The sequence below is a fragment of the Vavraia culicis genome (genome assembly GCF_000192795.1).
Source record: "Vavraia culicis subsp. floridensis unplaced genomic scaffold supercont1.32, whole genome shotgun sequence".
NCBI lineage: Eukaryota > Fungi > Microsporidia > Pleistophoridae > Vavraia > Vavraia culicis.
Window position 1 is genome coordinate 18,053 of NW_007360635.1, and position 18,337 is coordinate 36,389.

The 18,337-nt window shown below is 40.9% G+C and overlaps 6 protein-coding genes across 6 annotated transcripts; all 6 read left to right on the forward strand.

The window, feature by feature from the left end:
• Positions 1 to 2,124: 2,124 nt before the first annotated feature.
• Positions 2,125 to 3,590, forward strand: VCUG_01792 (uncharacterized protein; the record flags this gene model as incomplete). The annotated part of the gene is made up of 1 exon (XM_008076616.1): positions 2,125 to 3,590. One exon carries the CDS (start codon positions 2,125 to 2,127, stop codon positions 3,343 to 3,345), a length of 1,221 nt encoding a protein of 406 aa, XP_008074807.1. The 3' UTR covers positions 3,346 to 3,590.
• Positions 3,591 to 4,669: 1,079 nt separating this feature from the next.
• Positions 4,670 to 6,007, forward strand: VCUG_01793 (uncharacterized protein; the record flags this gene model as incomplete). The annotated part of the gene is made up of 1 exon (XM_008076617.1): positions 4,670 to 6,007. One exon carries the CDS (start codon positions 4,670 to 4,672, stop codon positions 6,005 to 6,007), a length of 1,338 nt encoding a protein of 445 aa, XP_008074808.1.
• Positions 6,008 to 6,194: 187 nt separating this feature from the next.
• On the forward strand, positions 6,195 to 7,133 carry VCUG_01794 (uncharacterized protein; the record flags this gene model as incomplete). Its single annotated transcript, XM_008076618.1, has 1 exon — positions 6,195 to 7,133. The coding sequence occupies one exon, from the start codon at positions 6,195 to 6,197 to the stop codon at positions 7,077 to 7,079; it is 885 nt and encodes a 294-aa protein (XP_008074809.1). The 3' UTR covers positions 7,080 to 7,133.
• Positions 7,134 to 9,308: 2,175 nt separating this feature from the next.
• VCUG_01796 (uncharacterized protein) lies at positions 9,309 to 10,022 on the forward strand (the record flags this gene model as incomplete). The annotated part of the gene is made up of 1 exon (XM_008076619.1): positions 9,309 to 10,022. One exon carries the CDS (start codon positions 9,309 to 9,311, stop codon positions 10,020 to 10,022), a length of 714 nt encoding a protein of 237 aa, XP_008074810.1.
• Positions 10,023 to 11,364: 1,342 nt separating this feature from the next.
• On the forward strand, positions 11,365 to 12,258 carry VCUG_01797 (uncharacterized protein; the record flags this gene model as incomplete). The annotated part of the gene is made up of 1 exon (XM_008076620.1): positions 11,365 to 12,258. One exon carries the CDS (start codon positions 11,365 to 11,367, stop codon positions 12,256 to 12,258), a length of 894 nt encoding a protein of 297 aa, XP_008074811.1.
• Positions 12,259 to 14,579: 2,321 nt separating this feature from the next.
• On the forward strand, positions 14,580 to 18,334 carry VCUG_01798 (uncharacterized protein; the record flags this gene model as incomplete). The annotated part of the gene is made up of 1 exon (XM_008076621.1): positions 14,580 to 18,334. The coding sequence occupies one exon, from the start codon at positions 14,580 to 14,582 to the stop codon at positions 17,409 to 17,411; it is 2,832 nt and encodes a 943-aa protein (XP_008074812.1). The 3' UTR covers positions 17,412 to 18,334.
• Positions 18,335 to 18,337: the final 3 nt, after the last annotated feature.

An 18,337-nucleotide genomic window follows, 5' to 3' on the forward strand; every position in this document is an offset into this window, starting at 1 on the left:
ATAAGATTCTGCATCAGATACCTTTGATTTTCAAATAAATCTTAATCGACTTATAACCTCTATCAATTGAACACCGAAGCATTGTTTGTAATCTGCTAATGATTTTTCATGTTCAGTAAGCCTCCTGCAGATAATATACCTGAACAAATACGCGTTTTGCTCTTGTTGTTTATACTTTCAGTGCCGGGTCGTTTGGTACAGTTATCTTGCGGCCTGTCTTTTAGTGTATAATCTATATCAAATGCATAGTTTTTCACACATATTGTATTGCATTTGAGATCTTTACTAAGAAAATGCTTTTTTCTACCGATTCCTGTCGCTACTTTGCGATATTTTTATCACTCCTACACACTACCGTGCAACATGTGGAATGAGGCATCTGATAATTGTGGTAGGCAGTTTGACTCGATATCATTTGATTATTATTATGGATTGAATCATCTATCTTACTAATCATTGCTTGATACTGTCTTACTTTGCAATGATTTTTTTTATATTTTTCCTTCAAACCTAGCAGGTTTCAAACCTGTTTTATAACAGTTTTGGATAAAAAATATAACAATATCATATATTCTTTTATGTATTCACATAGTAAGTCAGATTTGTTCTCATTCGAATGCTTACCGCTATTATCGGCAGCACCATTCTCGCACATGTTACCATAAACCCTGATCAGCAGACTTATTCAGACTATAGATCTTCCCAATAATTACCTATTGATAGCACTATTAACATCACATTCATGTAGAGAGGGCCATTTATCAATCAAAATGATTTTTTTCGCTTTGCTGTTCATTTAGGTTAGGTGCGTTAGTCTGTACCTTCCTTCTAATGAATGTAACATCGTTTTATTTATATCTCATAGAATATAATACTTTGTTATTTTCACTCATCTTCTGCGCATCTTTCTGCTGCATATATATTTTTATTTGCTTTGTACGAATTTTTTGGCAGAAACTCATATAAGTTATTCAATTTGGAAACAAACTGTGAGAAAATCATGGTATATTAACTGTTTACCAATATCAATACGTATCATTCGTAATAAATTTTTGTGCCTTTGTCTTAAACATAAATGCAGCTTCCATATACGGTGATAATATACACCCTACAACTTAGTTTACAAATGAGTTTTAACACATCTGATTGTGTGTTCTAAAGGGCAAAGAATTACCTCATAATTATTTCAAAACGGTTTTATCCTGTTTTACATCTGAAAGCGAACTGTCAATTACTACACGAAAAAGATCAGAAATGCAGTAAACAGTTTTGCAGTCTTGAATGCTTCATAAAGAATATGTTTAATCAAACAATTTTTGGATCTGGCCTAAATCTTCCTAACTCGATTTCTTTGGACCTTAGAACTTTTTATTGCTGCAGCCTTTGCTTAATAGATTATTTTTGTCCTTATCATACCACGAACAAATACTATTAAATTTGCCTGTTACTTTTATTACATCTTGTATGATCACAACATCTTTATCATGTTTCTACTATCTTTGAAGTGTTCATATAGTAAAAGTCACATTATTTTACATACATTCATGTCTAGAAACTGTGACCTGTCTTATTCCGTAAAACTTTTTCTTTTCATAAAAAATGTGTTTAACTAATAATACTACACATTCATCGCACATTGCCTTTTTTGAATAACCTTTCATACGTTAGGCACATCACATACGCTCAACAAATTTCTGGCAGATTAACGTAAACAATTGATAAAACATTGTTCTGCAGACAGCACACCATATTTTCTTGCATGCTGTTTTAATACATGGATTTTGTCTGTTTATAAACAGAATTGTATTTTTTGTTGAGTATTTCAATTCTTTTCTGATTCACATCATTTCTTGTCGTTAAACAATTTCGGTACCAAAGATGTTCAATAAAAGAACTGGTTTGAAGAAGTATAGCGCAATAATTAAGGTTTTACGAATGTTATATTGATATAACAGCAAAGTTCTTTACATTTATTATTGAAAATTGCGTGTTTTATCTTGTTATTACGAGTAAAACCTTTATTACATAGATGTAACATGAGAGGTAATAAGTATTCACTTTAAATTCGGAACGTTGGCATAAGCGAGTTTGTCCGTCTATTTGCGAAAATTTCCCGACCCCCTCATGGCATCTCATTCAAAGTTCAGGGATTTTGGAGAGAACTTTGATCTTGCATCATACATCGATAAAAAAGGATATCCGGACGATATAGGTGTTTTAAAGGCAGCAAAGAATGATTTGTTGAGCAAAAAAAAAGATCTTGAGATAAGCATTCTCCAGGAGTTTATACAGAACGAGGATCATTTTATGAATGTATTGGATAATTACAGTAAGGTAGCTAATTTCAAAAAAGAAATCAAGGAGAATTTGGCCAACTATAAAAAATTAATAGTGAGACTCAGAGAAAAAGAGGTAATAACGTTCGTTGATGATAAAAAGAGGGATGAATTAGAGCAGAAATTTACTGATTTTGAAGATGATATGAGTTTGTTTCAAACTGAAAAACGATACTTGGTGGATTATGTAAACATAAGTGTTGAACACAATAACACGGAGCGGAGTGGTGTAATTCTGCTTACAAACGATTTTCTCTTTGTTGGGGTAAAAGGCGTAAACAAATATAAACTCCTAAACGTGTTTTCGTACGATCTTGTGCAGATGAAAATGGAGAAGGATTGTTTAATTCTGCTGGTTGATCCCATACGCTTGAAGGTTAGTGGTAATTATAAATCACTAGAAAAAGTCTATACTGTTTGGCAAGAATATACATACGAGTCTGAGAAAGATGAAAAAAGTTTGGAGAAGTCTGGCAATGTGGAATATGAGAGATATTTACTGGAAACGAACAGATTTGTGGAAAGCAAACCGCACCTGTACAAGGTGCGCACCTATGAAAACTTCGAAGTAATTTTAAAAACCGGCAACACAGAGCTAATAGCAAAATTTTTCATAAGAAGATTCACCGAAAAGCTGAACGAATTATGTTTTGAGAGTCTGGCAGGAACATTAGGGCAAGCTTTTCACATTTTAATGAAATTTTATGATGAGGAAAAAGGTATACTTGAAAATTTTAATTTGCTTAAGTATTTTCCCGCTATGATTGAGGCACATATTATAACAATTATGAAGTTTTTGGAACCGAAAATTTTCTGGAAAAGACGGCCACTAGAAGAAGTAAATAATGCAATCGCTGCCATAAAACAATCTTTGAAATGGAACGGATATAATTATGTATATTTACTTGATATTTATGATGCTAAAATACGTGAACATGAGCAAGTCAGACTCGGCATTGCCAAAACAGAGATAAGCAAAGTAATTGACGAAACACAAAAAGAAAAGTGAATTTTTGTGTTAAATGCCTTAGTTTTGCTAAGACAATGCCGCTTTCAGGGTGTTATTTTTGAACATGTGCATATCTATACCTCTATTAAATTTACGTCAACCAAATTGTTTCTTATCACCGGAGCTAACATCCTCTTACGTCGATATTAAATCACATATCCCTCTATCAACAGTATTTACGTTCGAAAGCTTTGCTAATGATGTTATTCTGGTAATCTCTATGTACAATGAAGGGATATACTAACAGAAAACTGCTAAATTCATACGTCTCATAAAATATTTCGCTAGTCTAATTAGCTAATGATTGTTGTTTTCAGGGTAGTACACATCATTTAATACTGACAAGAGGTTGCGATAATTTTAACAGTTGGCGCAAACATTTTACTCACAATCCCAAGCTTACCAACAAGCCCTCGATCCAATTTATATGAGCACAGGGTACTTCAGTTGATCACAACGATCGTAATGTTTGTGAATCATTTACCAACACATTTTGAAAGCTTCTCCACCTCTGAAGCTAATAAATATCAAAGTTTTTGAAACGTCAAAATTTAATGGTATTAAAATTGAAAAGTCCTATTTTGTGGCAATCTAACAACAACAATGCATCTGCAATAAAACGGCAGAACGCTCATGCATTCAAAATTTGTTTTCTATGAATTATCAAACCTGATATTTATGGTTTAATCAGCGGATGCATTTCATGCTCCTGCGTGCATCAAACATTAAACCACGGCGAAAGGGATAATTTGTTAAACAATGAACACCACCTGCTTAGCGTCAGAACGAACACACCGTGTTGTTCTGCAATGTTTATTACTACGAACACGCTGCGTTTACGCAGGTGCCAGACAGGGAGGAAGCATCCGCATGTTATTGGACTCAACACAGAAGTACAAATGCGTGTGCCACAAGATCTGGACCGCATCACTCCGAATCAAACATCGCTTATTCGATAAATATTAAAAAGGAAATTCAATTTCATCAGTTAGAACACTGCAGATTGTCATAATATAATTCAACCATCTTTGTTCATGTGAAACTGCGCAGTATCACACCTGAAACACCATCGAAGCAGTTGGATCTATAACAAAGTGCGAAACTGTGACCGTTCCTTCTCTTGAAACGCTATGGACTCTGAACGACTAGTCAACGTGATTTATCGCATGCTGACTGCATACCTGCCAGCCTTGCACCCATTTATCACAAAAAACAATTCGCGTTTTAATTAACTTCTTGTGTTTCAAAAATCACTTATCACATGTTATAGATTTGCTTCAGATTGCAGAATAAAAGTATATAAAGAGAAAGACGTTTGTTTATCATGGAAAAGAACACGATATCTAGTCTTGCAAAGATGACTCGCGAGTATCTCGTCGAGATAGAGGATAACACGAGCATCAAATTGCATTTACAGCCTCAAGTATGCATTTTTAGGCAGATTGCTCAGGGAAAAATATTGGCATCATTGCTGAGAGTCATAAGCATTGATGATACTGTCAAGTACGATCTTGGTTCAAGGTCCGACAACCATGACCGGCTCACGTTTATACGGCGAGTGTTCGATAAGCTGAAGTCCAATTTCGTCGATATAGGCTTTATTGCGCCCCTCGATGTGATAGAATGTGACGAGAAGCTCGTTTTTAGCCTTGTGAAGGTGCTTCATCACCAGATAATCTGCCGACCCGATGAGAAGGTCGTGGACAGAAGCTTGCTTGAATGGGTGAACTACCACACATGCTTTAAGGAGACGAGGAACGGCCAGGACCTGAATAGCGAGAAGATTTTCTGCGACAGACTTTCAGAAGCAGGTGTAAGCATCGAGATGAACAGGTCGGCCTTTAAAGGCGCTGAGTATGAGGCGATGGAAAAACTGTCGTTGGAATGCCACAACTTCTCTTCCGATCTGAAGGATGGCAGGGTGTACGGACTGCTAATCGCAAGGGCGTTTTATTTCTGCATCTCGCCCGTGATCCTCATGCACTTGTGGAACCAGGAGGACAGTGTGCGGCGTATACACTATGTTATTAGGCTGGCGCGATTCCTGGGAATAGAGAATGCAATAACAGTGAACGATATTCTGACAGGCAATATAATTGCGAACAAGCTATTTATTGCCAGATTATACGGATTGCACTCGATGTGCAACGCAAAGGAAAAGATAACCACTCTGCAACGTGCAATAAGGAAGTGCAGGGACCACATTATTGAGCTGCGCATCACCATACAATCCCTAAACATTCAGAATTCGCAGCTCCAAGAGACTTACAGGCGGACAGTTCTGGATATAGAGAACGAGCACAGGAGAGAAGACGCTAACGAGACGCCAGATGCCAAGTTGCAGGCGGCAATTTCAAATGCTGTAAAGTGCATACAGGATACCATCGCACCCGGCATTAATCTTGAGGGCGACTCGTTTCCCGAGCAGATGTGGTACATATACTTGTACAATCTGGAAATAATGTCGACGTATAAGAACAAGGTTTGCGAGCTCGAAATAACGAATGATGGGCTAATAAAGAGCAACAAGGTCTTGAAGGATATTATTGCGTACTATATAAAGAAGCAAAGGTCTGGCGAGAAGAAAGAAACCTTGTGGAGAAAGCTAGTCAGTATGTTTGGTTGCTGCACATCAGAGGAAAAAAGCCATAAATTAAACTAAGTTTTTGCGAAAACATTTGCCATTAGATTCGGGAAGAAATGGCTAAGACAAGATTAGACGAGAAATGAGTGGCTAAAGCCTTAGAGAAGAACAGGAATATGCCGCCCTGGAAAAGAGAACTGAAACGCAACAAGCAAAAGTTCAATTTCGAGAAAAGGAGCTGACAAAGGAACAAGATGAAGATGACATGATTAAACATTGGTTTAATTTATCGAAAAAGAGGTTTGGAATCGAAAATGTTTTATACATATTTCTGTTCACTGAGGGACCTATTACATTTGGGCCTGGGATAATGGCATCACTTAATCTCAAGGAAAACATAAGATCAGGGAATGACATTCTGCGTGGAAAGGTAAAATATGTGAGAGAATCAAAGAGATATTTTGATGGACTAGCAAAGAGGATGGCCAATCTGGGACTGTCGATTGATATTCTGTCGGCCACTCTCAACGATATAGGATTATACGAAATGCAGTCGTTGAAAAACCTCACTAGTGGTTTGGTGATTATGGCACAAGATTTTGATCATGATATTTTCACTACATCGTGCGAGAAGAACGTTCGATCAAAAAATGGCGTAATGGAAATGATCTTTAACGCTAAATTTAAGATACAGACGAAAGTACTTATGTACAGGTCTGGTATAGGCCTTGGTTCGCCTTTATTGAACCAGAAGAACGAGCAAATCGGGTGGAAACTAGGATCGCTGCACAGGAATAGCAATGTAGGATTTATTTTTGACTGTAAAACCAATAGGCGAGAGGATCAAGTCAGCTACATACAGATAATCACACAATACCAGCAGAGCGATCGCAAGTTGATCACTCGTGTGACAACGGCAGCAAGGGTTGTCGGGAAACTTCAGAAATTTAAACAAGGGTTTGATCAAGAGGCTGCACTAATTTTGCAGGCTAGAATGTTCACGTTCGGGACACATCTTGAAGAGGACCTGGATCTGGTACGCCGTATAGACCGATCACTGATTCATTTCGTAAAAAAATTTGGAGAAAGCAACAATCACTTGAAGTTAAGTTCATCAATGACGTTGTATCCTAACTTCCATACAACGTAAAACATCATTCGACAGTGTTCATTGCCATATGTGATTGACTCACGAGCAGTGTGCAATAGAATGACAACACAATTTGCAGTACGTGTCAGTGGCGCGAACGTGTAATCACGCACTACCATATCATGCTTTGTAGCTCGCAATTCTCGCTTCGATAAATCATTAAGAACTCGCAGCGGGCTCGTCAAGAGATAAAAACCGACGGTCGAAAGGCCAGCAGACTTTTCATCATCTGTGACCGGTCCACAGCCTGGTTGGTGCATCGTGCAATCGCATTCAGCACACAAAAATAAAAATTACTAAGCGATAATCGTGCACATCAAGCGCAGACATGAGTAGAAACTAACAAACATCAGACAATAGAACGGTATGCACGCTTCGCTCAACGAACAACGGCGATTGGTGTTTATATAAGAGAATATAGATCAACACAATCATGAATAAGATTCAGCGAGCGTGCAATGGTGCATACACACCAGGTTTGAAGATTAACAGGTAGATCCAAACTGTATTGCGAGCGCTTTTACTCAATTATCGCGTGTTCTTAAACTGGATGACAGCTCATAAGGTCTTATACATGTGAAAATATGCGTGATTTGTACCTATCAGGCATACCAAGAAACATAACAAATAAGTACAGAAATCAAACTTTCAGCACATAATTGTTGTGACACTGCTAATACAACATGCAGGCAATCAGTCGTTTTACCACTTCTAGTCTGTAAATGGCTGTAATAGATAACCTAAATTTATTTATCTCCATTCTATAAGTTAACAAAAAGGATCACAATATTCGTACATAGCACTATTATCCGTTTCAAATAGTGTAGTAACACAGGAGATGTAATGGAACAGGTGATCAGTATTGCATTTGTGTTTATCATGGTGTGTGCATTCAGACATACTTATCATGGGATAACTATGTAGCAAGACTGGTGTGTTATGGTGGTCAAATTGGTAGATTAGCATGTCTTGGCTTCCAGGCACAGGAGACAGATTTATATGAGGATGAGAGATCTGAGCTGATGGGTTTGGCAATGTATTGAGTTCGTGGTATCACAGGGATGAACAGTAAACAGTTGCTTTAGATCATATTTGTGGAATGGATAGTACATATGTGGATAAATATTTGACCAAAATCACACAGGAATCAGACAGCTTTTATCGTGTGGAGGGGATGCCATCTACCAGATGAACGAAATGAGATCCAGTTTCAAATCCAAAAACTGATGATCAGCCTGAACGTAACAGACGAAAAGACTGACGCATGCACCGTTTCGTGAGCTAGATGCCCAGCTGGGGATCCTCAACTAAATACATGTGTCCAATGGCTGTATGCGTTTCAAGATATTTGTTAAAAGATGCAATGCGCATGTTGAGGATAATAACAAATCCGTTGGGAATAAAAACATGCTATCGCATTGGTTGTTATGCCCTTTTCATGGCAACTTCGCTAATTCTTCACAAGGTACAAACAAGCTTGCTCTGCTGACAAAATGAGGATGGTATAAGCGCACAGAGACGTATACAACGATATTATAAGTATGCTGAACAAAGCAAGCACAAAAATCAATGTTTATTTTCCACCTAGCATTGCTACATGATGTAAATTTCAACCACAATTTTGTAAATTTTTGGCGTCCTCGCAAACAAGTAATAAATGGTGATGAGTAAGAATAACCAGCAATAGCTGAATTTTTGGTGTTTGATTACATTAATTGCATGACCTGGAACAGTCAACCACATAACAATAATCTGTGACTCTTCTTTTGTTCAATTCTACTCATGTTTTCATAAGCATATCTTCATTGCTTCAGTAGCTATTTCTGGGTTTGTTTCGCATGCTAGCGCATCAAAATGTTTTTTAGTGATTAATTAAATTTTCACAGCGGTACCAAAAATGAATATTTTCCGAAAACTGCACAAATCGCAGATATCAAACAAATTGATTGTTATTCGGTCAAAAACACCATAAATAACATGAGAACGAAAATGCGACTCTTGTCAAAACAATTCATATTTATTAACTCATTTAACAGTATATTAAATGAGAAGAACCATGAGGTGTTGTAGAGACAAGTGCTCTAAGTACTCCCAAAGCCATTCAACTCAATTTGTTAGTATTTCTATATTTGTTGGTCAATCAAAGCTAGCATTTCATCTCCAAACACAGAACGGTTCATCGATCAGCGTGCCAAAATATAACGATAATATAAAAACAGCACCCCACATATGATCCGGTCTGCCGTATTGTTTCTTGGATGCTTTCTAATCATATTTGGGATTGTGGATTGTTTATCATCGGTGGAATACAAGAGCTATGTGAGAGCGAATGGAGCGGCACGATACGTGTACCTCACAAATATATGTGCATACGTATCGATAGTGTGCTTTACGTTCGGACTGATCCTCAGAATCGGCAAAGTAATAACAGCCAAAAGATATTTTTTTGCCAGACTCACGACACTTAGGAAGCAACTCGTGCTCCGAAGGTGCTACGTTTCGGTGCTGCCCTTCATGCTAACGGTAAACTCGACGGTCATGTCTGGATATTGGTATCTCTTCTTCACCGATCAGGACTCTATCGTAACAAGGGAACCGGGTACGGATCACAAACCGAACACATTCATAAATTTGTGCAAGCACTTTGTCCCGTGGATCGTTACACTAATTGAGGCACTCTTCGTGCGTGCCCGGTACACGGTTCGTACTTTTGCAGCTGTGGTTGTCTTCGCAGTGCTTTACTACACGCTGATCCGTACCTACCACGCGCACAGCGGGAAGTGGCCATATAAATTTTTTAACGGCCAGTCGTACACAAAAGTTCTGGTGCTGGTTTGTGTCTTTGCTCTTGCTGGTCTTGTTATTGCCTATACCATCCTGAAGGTGCACGAGTTTGTGCGTAGGAACTATTTAGACAGGCAAAAGAGCAACAAACCTGGTTAGTGAGTCAAATAAAATGCTGCTCTCCACTAATTTCTTCGGTTCTCATGGTGCAGGCATGTTGCCACGTCCGGATCTGCAGCAGCAAATGTGACGTAATATCGGCGTACCGTCGATGCTAGTGGTCCTTGAATAGGTTTAATGAATCAAAGGGCCGTTTCTCGTGTAAGAGGAAATGTGGTTAACACATGTTTGGCGAATAGATGGATCACAATACGTGAAGACAACCAGCCACACGATCTCCTTCGCTGATCCATGAAGTGCTGTGTGTGGTAGTGGATGTGTGGTTGAGCAAATGTGAGAAGTTGTACGGCCGCTCTGTGTTGTGCAGGGTTCTTCAAAGATCGAGAAGTGCCGGTTCGCTGCAGCGTGTACTAAACGGAGATGTGGATCAGAGGTGCAGAGCTTCAAATAATATGTTGAGCACTGCTCTGAACAAGGGTCAGCAGCGATTAAACGTAACCAGCACCTTTAAGAAGGATCTGTGAATTGCCATACAATTCCAATACAGGTCTTATAAAATGAGATGGGGGGTTAATGACCACAGTCAGTCTCAGTGGAGCAGAACGGTGTGTTTGCTTGGATGTTGCAGCAATGTGAGAGGATAAATAAATGGTGTTGAGCAGAAACAGTTGTGCAAAATATGCCACTGGAGCAAGTGGTAACAGGCCGTGGTCAGAGCAGGAACGCAGAGCGTATTTGGCGGGACAGGTGTGTGAGAGGTGGTGTTAAACAAGCCCGTTTGGTATTTGCTGCCAACTATGGTGTGTGTAATATTAAAAGCTGACTATTCATGCGCGGCAAATGCTTCCCAAGAACAAATTCGTGTTTGAGAACCGGTACAAGACGAAAGAGCTTAATCTCGTGATGGACAGGCGGAATATTAGCAGAGATGAGAGGGAGTTCTGTGACGAGATTGAGATGCTGATCGATGCCGAGCATAACGTCAGCGACGGTAATACGGAATGCGGCGACAATTCAGAAAAAGACGGGAATGAGACCGAGAAGAAGGACGCCGTCGGAATAGGCGGCAATTTAGGAAAGAACGCCAGCAACGCAACCGCAGATGGTACAGGGAATGATGCAAATGCTCTTGAAGACGATGTGCGTAGCAGAGCGTGTGATGATGCATGTGGCAAAAGCGATTTATCTCGGGAGGATTCTCTGTGCCAGAAACGGATTGGAGCAGCAGGCGATGCAGGAACGGAAATTGGCGAGAGAAGCGAGCTGTTCGAAAGCATTGACATAAAGAACATCTTCGAAAGGCGGCCATTCGCGCCACGGTTCAGCGGGTTGATAAACGGAAATACAACAAAAAGAAGCAGGGACAGGGCATCGCAAGAAGATGCTGAAAAACACGAAAACGGACCAGACCCCGTTAGAAACACGGGATGCCCTGTTGAAACGGCAGGCTGCACAGTGTTGGAAAAGTTGCTTCTCGATCTGCCTATTCGCGTACAACGTGATGAAAACCGACAACATGCAGAAAAACCATCATCTAGACATTCTGGGCAGAGAGCTAGACATGCTCAGAACAGAAAACAAGCGCATCACGGATGTGTTTGTTGCAGAGCTCGGGCGAGTGAAGAATCTTCTGATCAGTGGAACAGATCACGGTCCGCTGCTCAAAATGGTAGCGGACATGCAGACACGTGTGTATTCGATGGAGAATGCCCTGAAAACAGAAAACGAGACAGCAAGATGCAGGGAAGAGGCGGCCGGTTTAAGAGATGAACTGCACAGGGCACGAAGTGAGAACGGAAAGATGCGGCACGACAAGCAGTTGCTGGAGGAAGAATTGAGGGGAAAAGAAACAATGGATGGAATCAGAACAGCAATTGAAACGATTGGAACGGACCTGGCCAGAGCAAACGAGAACCACACGGTACAGAGGAATCTTCTGCTCAGAAATATGGACACAAGGAGGGATTTAAAGCGGGTTTATCGGGAAAAAATAAGTCGAGTCTCGCGCGTGCTGGTAGTCCTGAGAGCAGAATGCAGCAGTTTGCGTGAGCCACTGGCAGATGTGATGAAGCTTGTGGATGGTCTTTGTAAATTAAAAAACGCTGTGTTCAACGAACAGGCAGTGCGAGATAGAGACGTGATTGCCAGGATGCGAAATGACTACGAGAGTAAAATACGGTGTTTCCAGGATGAAGTAGCACGGTTGAAGAGATCGAGGCGAGAGAGAAGAAGCAAACCAGACAACTCGGATGTCTGGAACGTGTTTGAGAACTGAGCATTTCTTAAGCTCTGATCAACTGCTAATAAATACGGTTAAGGAATGGTTGTAGAGTTTCGCCAATTGCTGCGCATCCAGCATCAACATTTGAAGGGCGACCGAAGGTTCTCGCGCCAATGTCACGTCGAGCAGCGTGTTATCACCGTATACACAGCCCACAGCAACGACAAATATCCCGGGGTCTGGCAATGCACAGAACAAGGTGCTGCTGCAGCGTGCTACTTCGTCAGAAGCGATTGCTATCCCGGATGGTAAGCACGAATAACAGGCGCGTGAACCGGACACTTGGTCCACGAGTCTTTCTGTTTGCCGTCTTCGAAGCCGAGCCAGAAACCCTTTCCTTTCTGTTCCAGTCACGAGTACACCGTAATGGGCTCTGTGGGCAGCAATTTGCTTCTTCTAAGCTGGCAGAAGAAGAGCGAGACAAAAGCAGGTGAGCAGTGCCAGACTAACTGCTGCCGCGGTTTTCGCTGCTACGTTGCCGTCCTCGCGCATTGCCCGCCGTTGAAGACCGCCTGACCCGCCCTGAGGCAGGCCACGCCGGCCACAGCAGACCTGACACGCCATCCACGCACCAACCCGGACATCATCCTTAGGTCAACAAGGGTCCTCAAACAAATACTTATCCAAAATAAACCGGTATATGCATAAATATTGCGGTTGATCAACTGGAACAGAGCACACGCTGCGGTACACCAAAGCTCATTCATTACATCAGCACGCAGATAACAAAGTCTCTTCACATCATGCCTGGCCTGCACCACAGCACGAGTACGTTTCCATCCACTGCTGTGTCGATCATTTAGTGTGCATCACAGTATACCGGCTATTGCAGCCTTCTGAGCGCATTTATTGTTTTATGGCATAGCAGCACAGTTCTGTACGAGATGCACAAATATCCACCGCATTTATAGGTGACCTGCACCGTTCTGCTGCCTTTTCTCATGCTGTGCGTCCATTTTGTGTGAGGTGCTTTATTCAGAAGTCTATAGCAACGTGTTTCTCGTTTAAAGGCTGAAGAACGCACATGAGCTGATGCTCTTGAAACAGCAGCGTTAAATTTCCGACGAGAGCTTCCGCAATAGCCACAGTAGAACTTCAGCGATGCGGCAATGCTATCAAAACGCAAATCATTGTTATCTGCTGCACGACGCGATATTTAGAAGTCTTATGATGTTTATGGGCATACAAACCGCCAATATAGGCTGCAAATGGGTGATTGTCGTAGGCATAGCAAATGCCACAGCACAAGTAACGAGGCAACTTGGAAAATAATTAACCGTTTGTGAAAGTGAATTGCACGAGCTATCGAAAGGAGCAAAAGACTTGTGCTCCACAAATCGAAGTAGAGGCACAAAGCTGTTCTTTATTTCGCTTCTGCAGAGATGTGCTCAGCCGTTTTCTGTGGACAATAGGTAGAATATCCGCTTTCTTGCCAACAATTAATTTTTGATCCTTGCCATGAAAAGCAGAAGAAGAAAAGGCCAGAAAAAGTAGAGCCATTCAATTGCGAGGTGATAATTAGGTAGTTTTTCAAACAACAGGACGGTTACGTCTGAGTATGAACGGTTTTTTCGCGTATAACCATTTTTGTTCTGTTTCATGACGAACTAGCCACTTAGTACAGTTCGTAAAGTTTCCACAGTGTTGATGACCACACACGACACAGGGAAAGGCTAATTTTGCTCCGACTTCAAATTGTGATGGTTTCGGTGATAATCCGTGTTCAACCTAGGCATCATGGATGCGATAGAGTAATTCTATTGTATTTATTGCTTTGTGTTCGTTTTATTGCTGAAACACCCAAAATATTATTGCTGCTCTGGCAAATATTCCTAATTAAATACATGACATGAGAAATGTTCTTTTGCTGCATTATAAACTGTGCAGTCTCTGATCGCACATCTCGAATTATGAGCACATTCGGTGGGAGGTTCGTATAAGCCGTATCTGTTGCACCATGATGACACGATAAAGCATCAAACACCTATTCTTGATTATTTCCTAGTTCTACACTGCCACGAGAGCAAAACAAATTTTGATTAACGCAGAAGGATTGCCTGAACAACAACCGCTTAGCTTCTCAGGTGCTGCAGCACCTCTTGTTCGTCATCATATTATAGCATCTTAATGGCAGCGCGTCGCTGTTTGAGGAGCTCATGGTTGTGGTGGCTCGAAGCAGTTCCATAATGTTTTCATGTGTTTCATTAGCTTAAATGAGTACATTGGTGATTTATTGTGACCAACAATTGCAGCAAATGAAAATTTGCCCGATGCATCCAGTGCCATAAAATAAAAGGCCGTCGCAACTTGAGCTCATGTTCTGCGACTTGCACAAATATGCCGAACTGACCATCAGGTATCTTTTGCTGTTCACCGCCGAGATCAACGATCAATGCTGCAAACACATGGTTGTTGATTTTCTAGAAGACACTGGTATGGCTTGCTTTCTAAGTGGGTGTAGAACAGGACAGGTGCTACACCCGCTACCAACTAACACGGGCCAAAGCATGTCAGAAAGCCAATCTTGCATTCAACGGAATAGCATTAACTATACGTTGGCAGACCGGACAAGGTCAAATTTCGGGGTGATTTGTGGTAGCAGCAGACCAGACCATAAAAACTACATCGATATTGTCCAGGGCGGCAGGGACATGATGCTAGAAATTATCAATGTGCCGCTTCCAGAATCTTTATTCCACAAAATAATGTATTCGTCAGAGAAAAACATTCCAGAGTTCACATTCGATGATATGTGCCTAATCGCCATGCATCTTTTCCCTTTACAAGATAAAGCCGGAATTATTGTGTATGGGATGTGTGCGCATCTCCAGAAAAATCTCGATTTAGTCTGGAGATTGAAAATGTGTGGTGATCGCGCGAGCAAAAATAATCGCAGTGATAAGTTACAGCGCCTTGCAGAGGTTGTGTTCGACGCAAGCGGCAGCACAAACAGTTTTAGACAGTTAGTGAACTCAAATATCGCATTTGCAATCAAAGATGGCCTGAATGAAACAGCAGAAACAATCGCAAAAGACAATTTGTCAGGGCATCTGTGCTATTCTGTTGGCCTAAATGAACTCTCAATAGGATTTTTAGTAAAGAACCTGATAATGACGTGCAGCTATCTGATGAACAACGAATACATTTTGGTGGAAAAATTCTTTGGTCGTGCCAATGGGTTTTCTCTTGATGTGCAGGTGACAGCAATTGGTATGAGCCTTGAAAAAACCTTCATATCAAATGAGATGCTTACCTACCAGCTTATTTTTCTTTCCCAATGTGGGTTTTTAAGCAGTAAAAATATCGCAAACGTAACCCTGGTGTTCAATAGGGTCATGTCGTGGTTCTATCCGCCACATTTTTTCTATATGGAGAACTTATCCGGTGTAATATGCGACTCTTGCGCGATCGGTTTTATCAACTCAATGCCCGAACATGTCAGGAATGTGAAGGCTGTGCTTGTGAATCAATCGATGGAGATGATTGATTTCTTTTTTAGAGGCCTTTTGTACCTGAAGTATGCGAATTACGCGTTCAGCATCGATTTTGTGTTCCCGTGCCACACAAGAACCGTTAAAATTTTGGACTCAGCAATAAAAAAAGGAGCAAATCTCTCGTTCAATGAAGAATGCGAACATATCCTTGTAAGTAACACAACAGGCTCAATTTATTTATCGAGCATTACGGGCCTCAACGAGGTGGTATTCAAGGAACATCATGAGGCGCTTTTCGAGCTTTGCACCAGCAAGGGACTTCTTACGATCAGGCATGCCTATGTTGAGGGAGCGGTATGCTTCTGCACAAAAGCTAGCAAAATAACGCTTGATCATGTCCAACTATTTCCTGACTCCGAAATGCTATTTTTTAATGAGAATGAGCACATCAGTATCTCCGAATGCGAGGGACTGATGGATTTAACACCCTATATAGGTACAGGGCTGCATTTACTCAAACACATGAAAATACGAGTCATACCGATTCGGAACACATCACTAAATCACACGGAACTGTGCAATATCAACATCTACACATCAATCGAATTGGGAAGTAAAAACAGATCTGTCACATTGCGCAACATAATTACTGAAGGACGTGCACAGGTGGTCATCAGTGGGGCCTGCAACGAAATCGAGATTCATACGTGCAGCTGTTCGATTGATGTTAGGAAGGTAAAAAGCTTTCATCGAATAATGATATGCTTTGCAGAAAATGAATCTGGTACCGTCGACTTTGTTGGTGAAGTTGTTGTTTATAAATTGGATGTGCGCAATGTTTATCGAAATTTGCACAAAATTGCGTTGTTGCTGACTCGGTTCAAGAAAATAAAACAACTGCAGTTTAAAAGCGAATACGGAGTAGAATATTGCGAGAAGAGCAAGCGATCCACCTATGTTGCAGAGTTGTTTGCACCTCGTAAAAAAGCTGCTGGTGGAAATACGGCGGCTTCTCCAGGACGTTCACGAACAAAACGAAGGGGAGCACAGTCCTCTGTTTCTGCGAAGTCAAATACCGCCGCAAATAAGGAGTTAGGTGTTATGTTGAGTGCAACAGCCACAAATAGCATCAAAAGGCTGGATTTGACATTTGATGTGATCACACGACACTGTTACAGACATTTCAACAAGCTGCTCAATCTAGAGATTCTTAAAGTGGTTGTACAAAACATTTCAGGGGAGTTTTTCGACTCTCTACCGCGAACTATTAAGATGCTCGATATTTCAGAGACTCTCAGGCATGACAAGAACAGGCTGCCGTGTTGTCAAGTTCGTCATTCATATCCGAATTCAATGCTCAATATGCTGGGTGTTCTGGTGATCGATGAGATTTTTCTACCATACATATCTCGCATAAGTCATCTGATGCCTGCTCTCCGGATACTTAAAATTTGTTTTACTGATGAGCTACTACCGGGCTTTCCGGTTCCTTTTGGCAAAAAATTGCAGGTGCGTAGTTTGATTGTTGAAATTACAGAAAAGTTGACCTGTTATCCAAACATTGCTGTTCTAGAGATTTATTGCAGTTCATTATCGAGGTACATTGATTTCGAATCTCTGCGCACCTTTGTATTCATTTCTTCCGATGAATGCATGCAAATCTGTCCCTCATCCCGAAAGATTTTGAGCAGGGAGCAGCGATCAACACATTAAAGATCTGACCAGGTAGCAGTTGCATGAATTAAGCGGTGGCATGATCACAAGTGATAATTTACGAATCACAAGAGCTTACACCTATCATGTGTGTAACATGGTACGTGATTGTCTCTCTCGGTACCAAAATGATTTCTATCGTTGTAATGCATTTTTACCTTGTAGTACGCCTGTAAGATGCGGTGGTGTTGGAGGTTCGGCACCAAGCAATGCCGATCCACGATTGACTCTGAATTCATGGTCCAATTTGTTCAATTGTCTTTGCCAACTATTTCGCTATGAACTAATTTCTTTGCCATGGTTGGCGAAATGTGTCCGTTTCAGATGCAACGGTGCATCAATAGCCAAAGATTTCTTCGTACTCGTGTCATATTTTATCTTGCAATGATGAGGACCGGTACCTCGTTGTGTACATCACCATCCCCCTGTTACTTCGGGCTAACGCCTCTCATTTTTGAGTATCTCTTCTGCCAGCGTATCCCCTGCCTACCACCTGGCTAGATACTGTGCAATCGCTCTGATATGCGGGAAAAATGTCCATTTTGTGGGAAGGATGAAAGGAAAACCGCGCATCACTTTCTCTGTGAATGCCAACTATGGGCCGAATTTCGAACACGTTTCCTTGGTTGGATATTGGATTGCCGATATTACACCTATTTATAGATCGCCAAAACAGAGAGTTCATCGAGGTGCTTCTTGAGGGACGTTGCACAAGTCACTACTTGCGTGGTAATATCACTGCTGCGCTTGCAGCATACATTTCTTTGTGGCAAGAGTGCGCATGAAGGTGTTGTACAATGGCACACTGATTTTCTCTATGGATCAAAGACCAGTGGCCATAACCTATCCCAGCAGACAAGAAAAGTATGTTTGATTGTATGATGTGGTATGAGGAGATAAAAGACGCGCTTCTAATAAATAAGAAC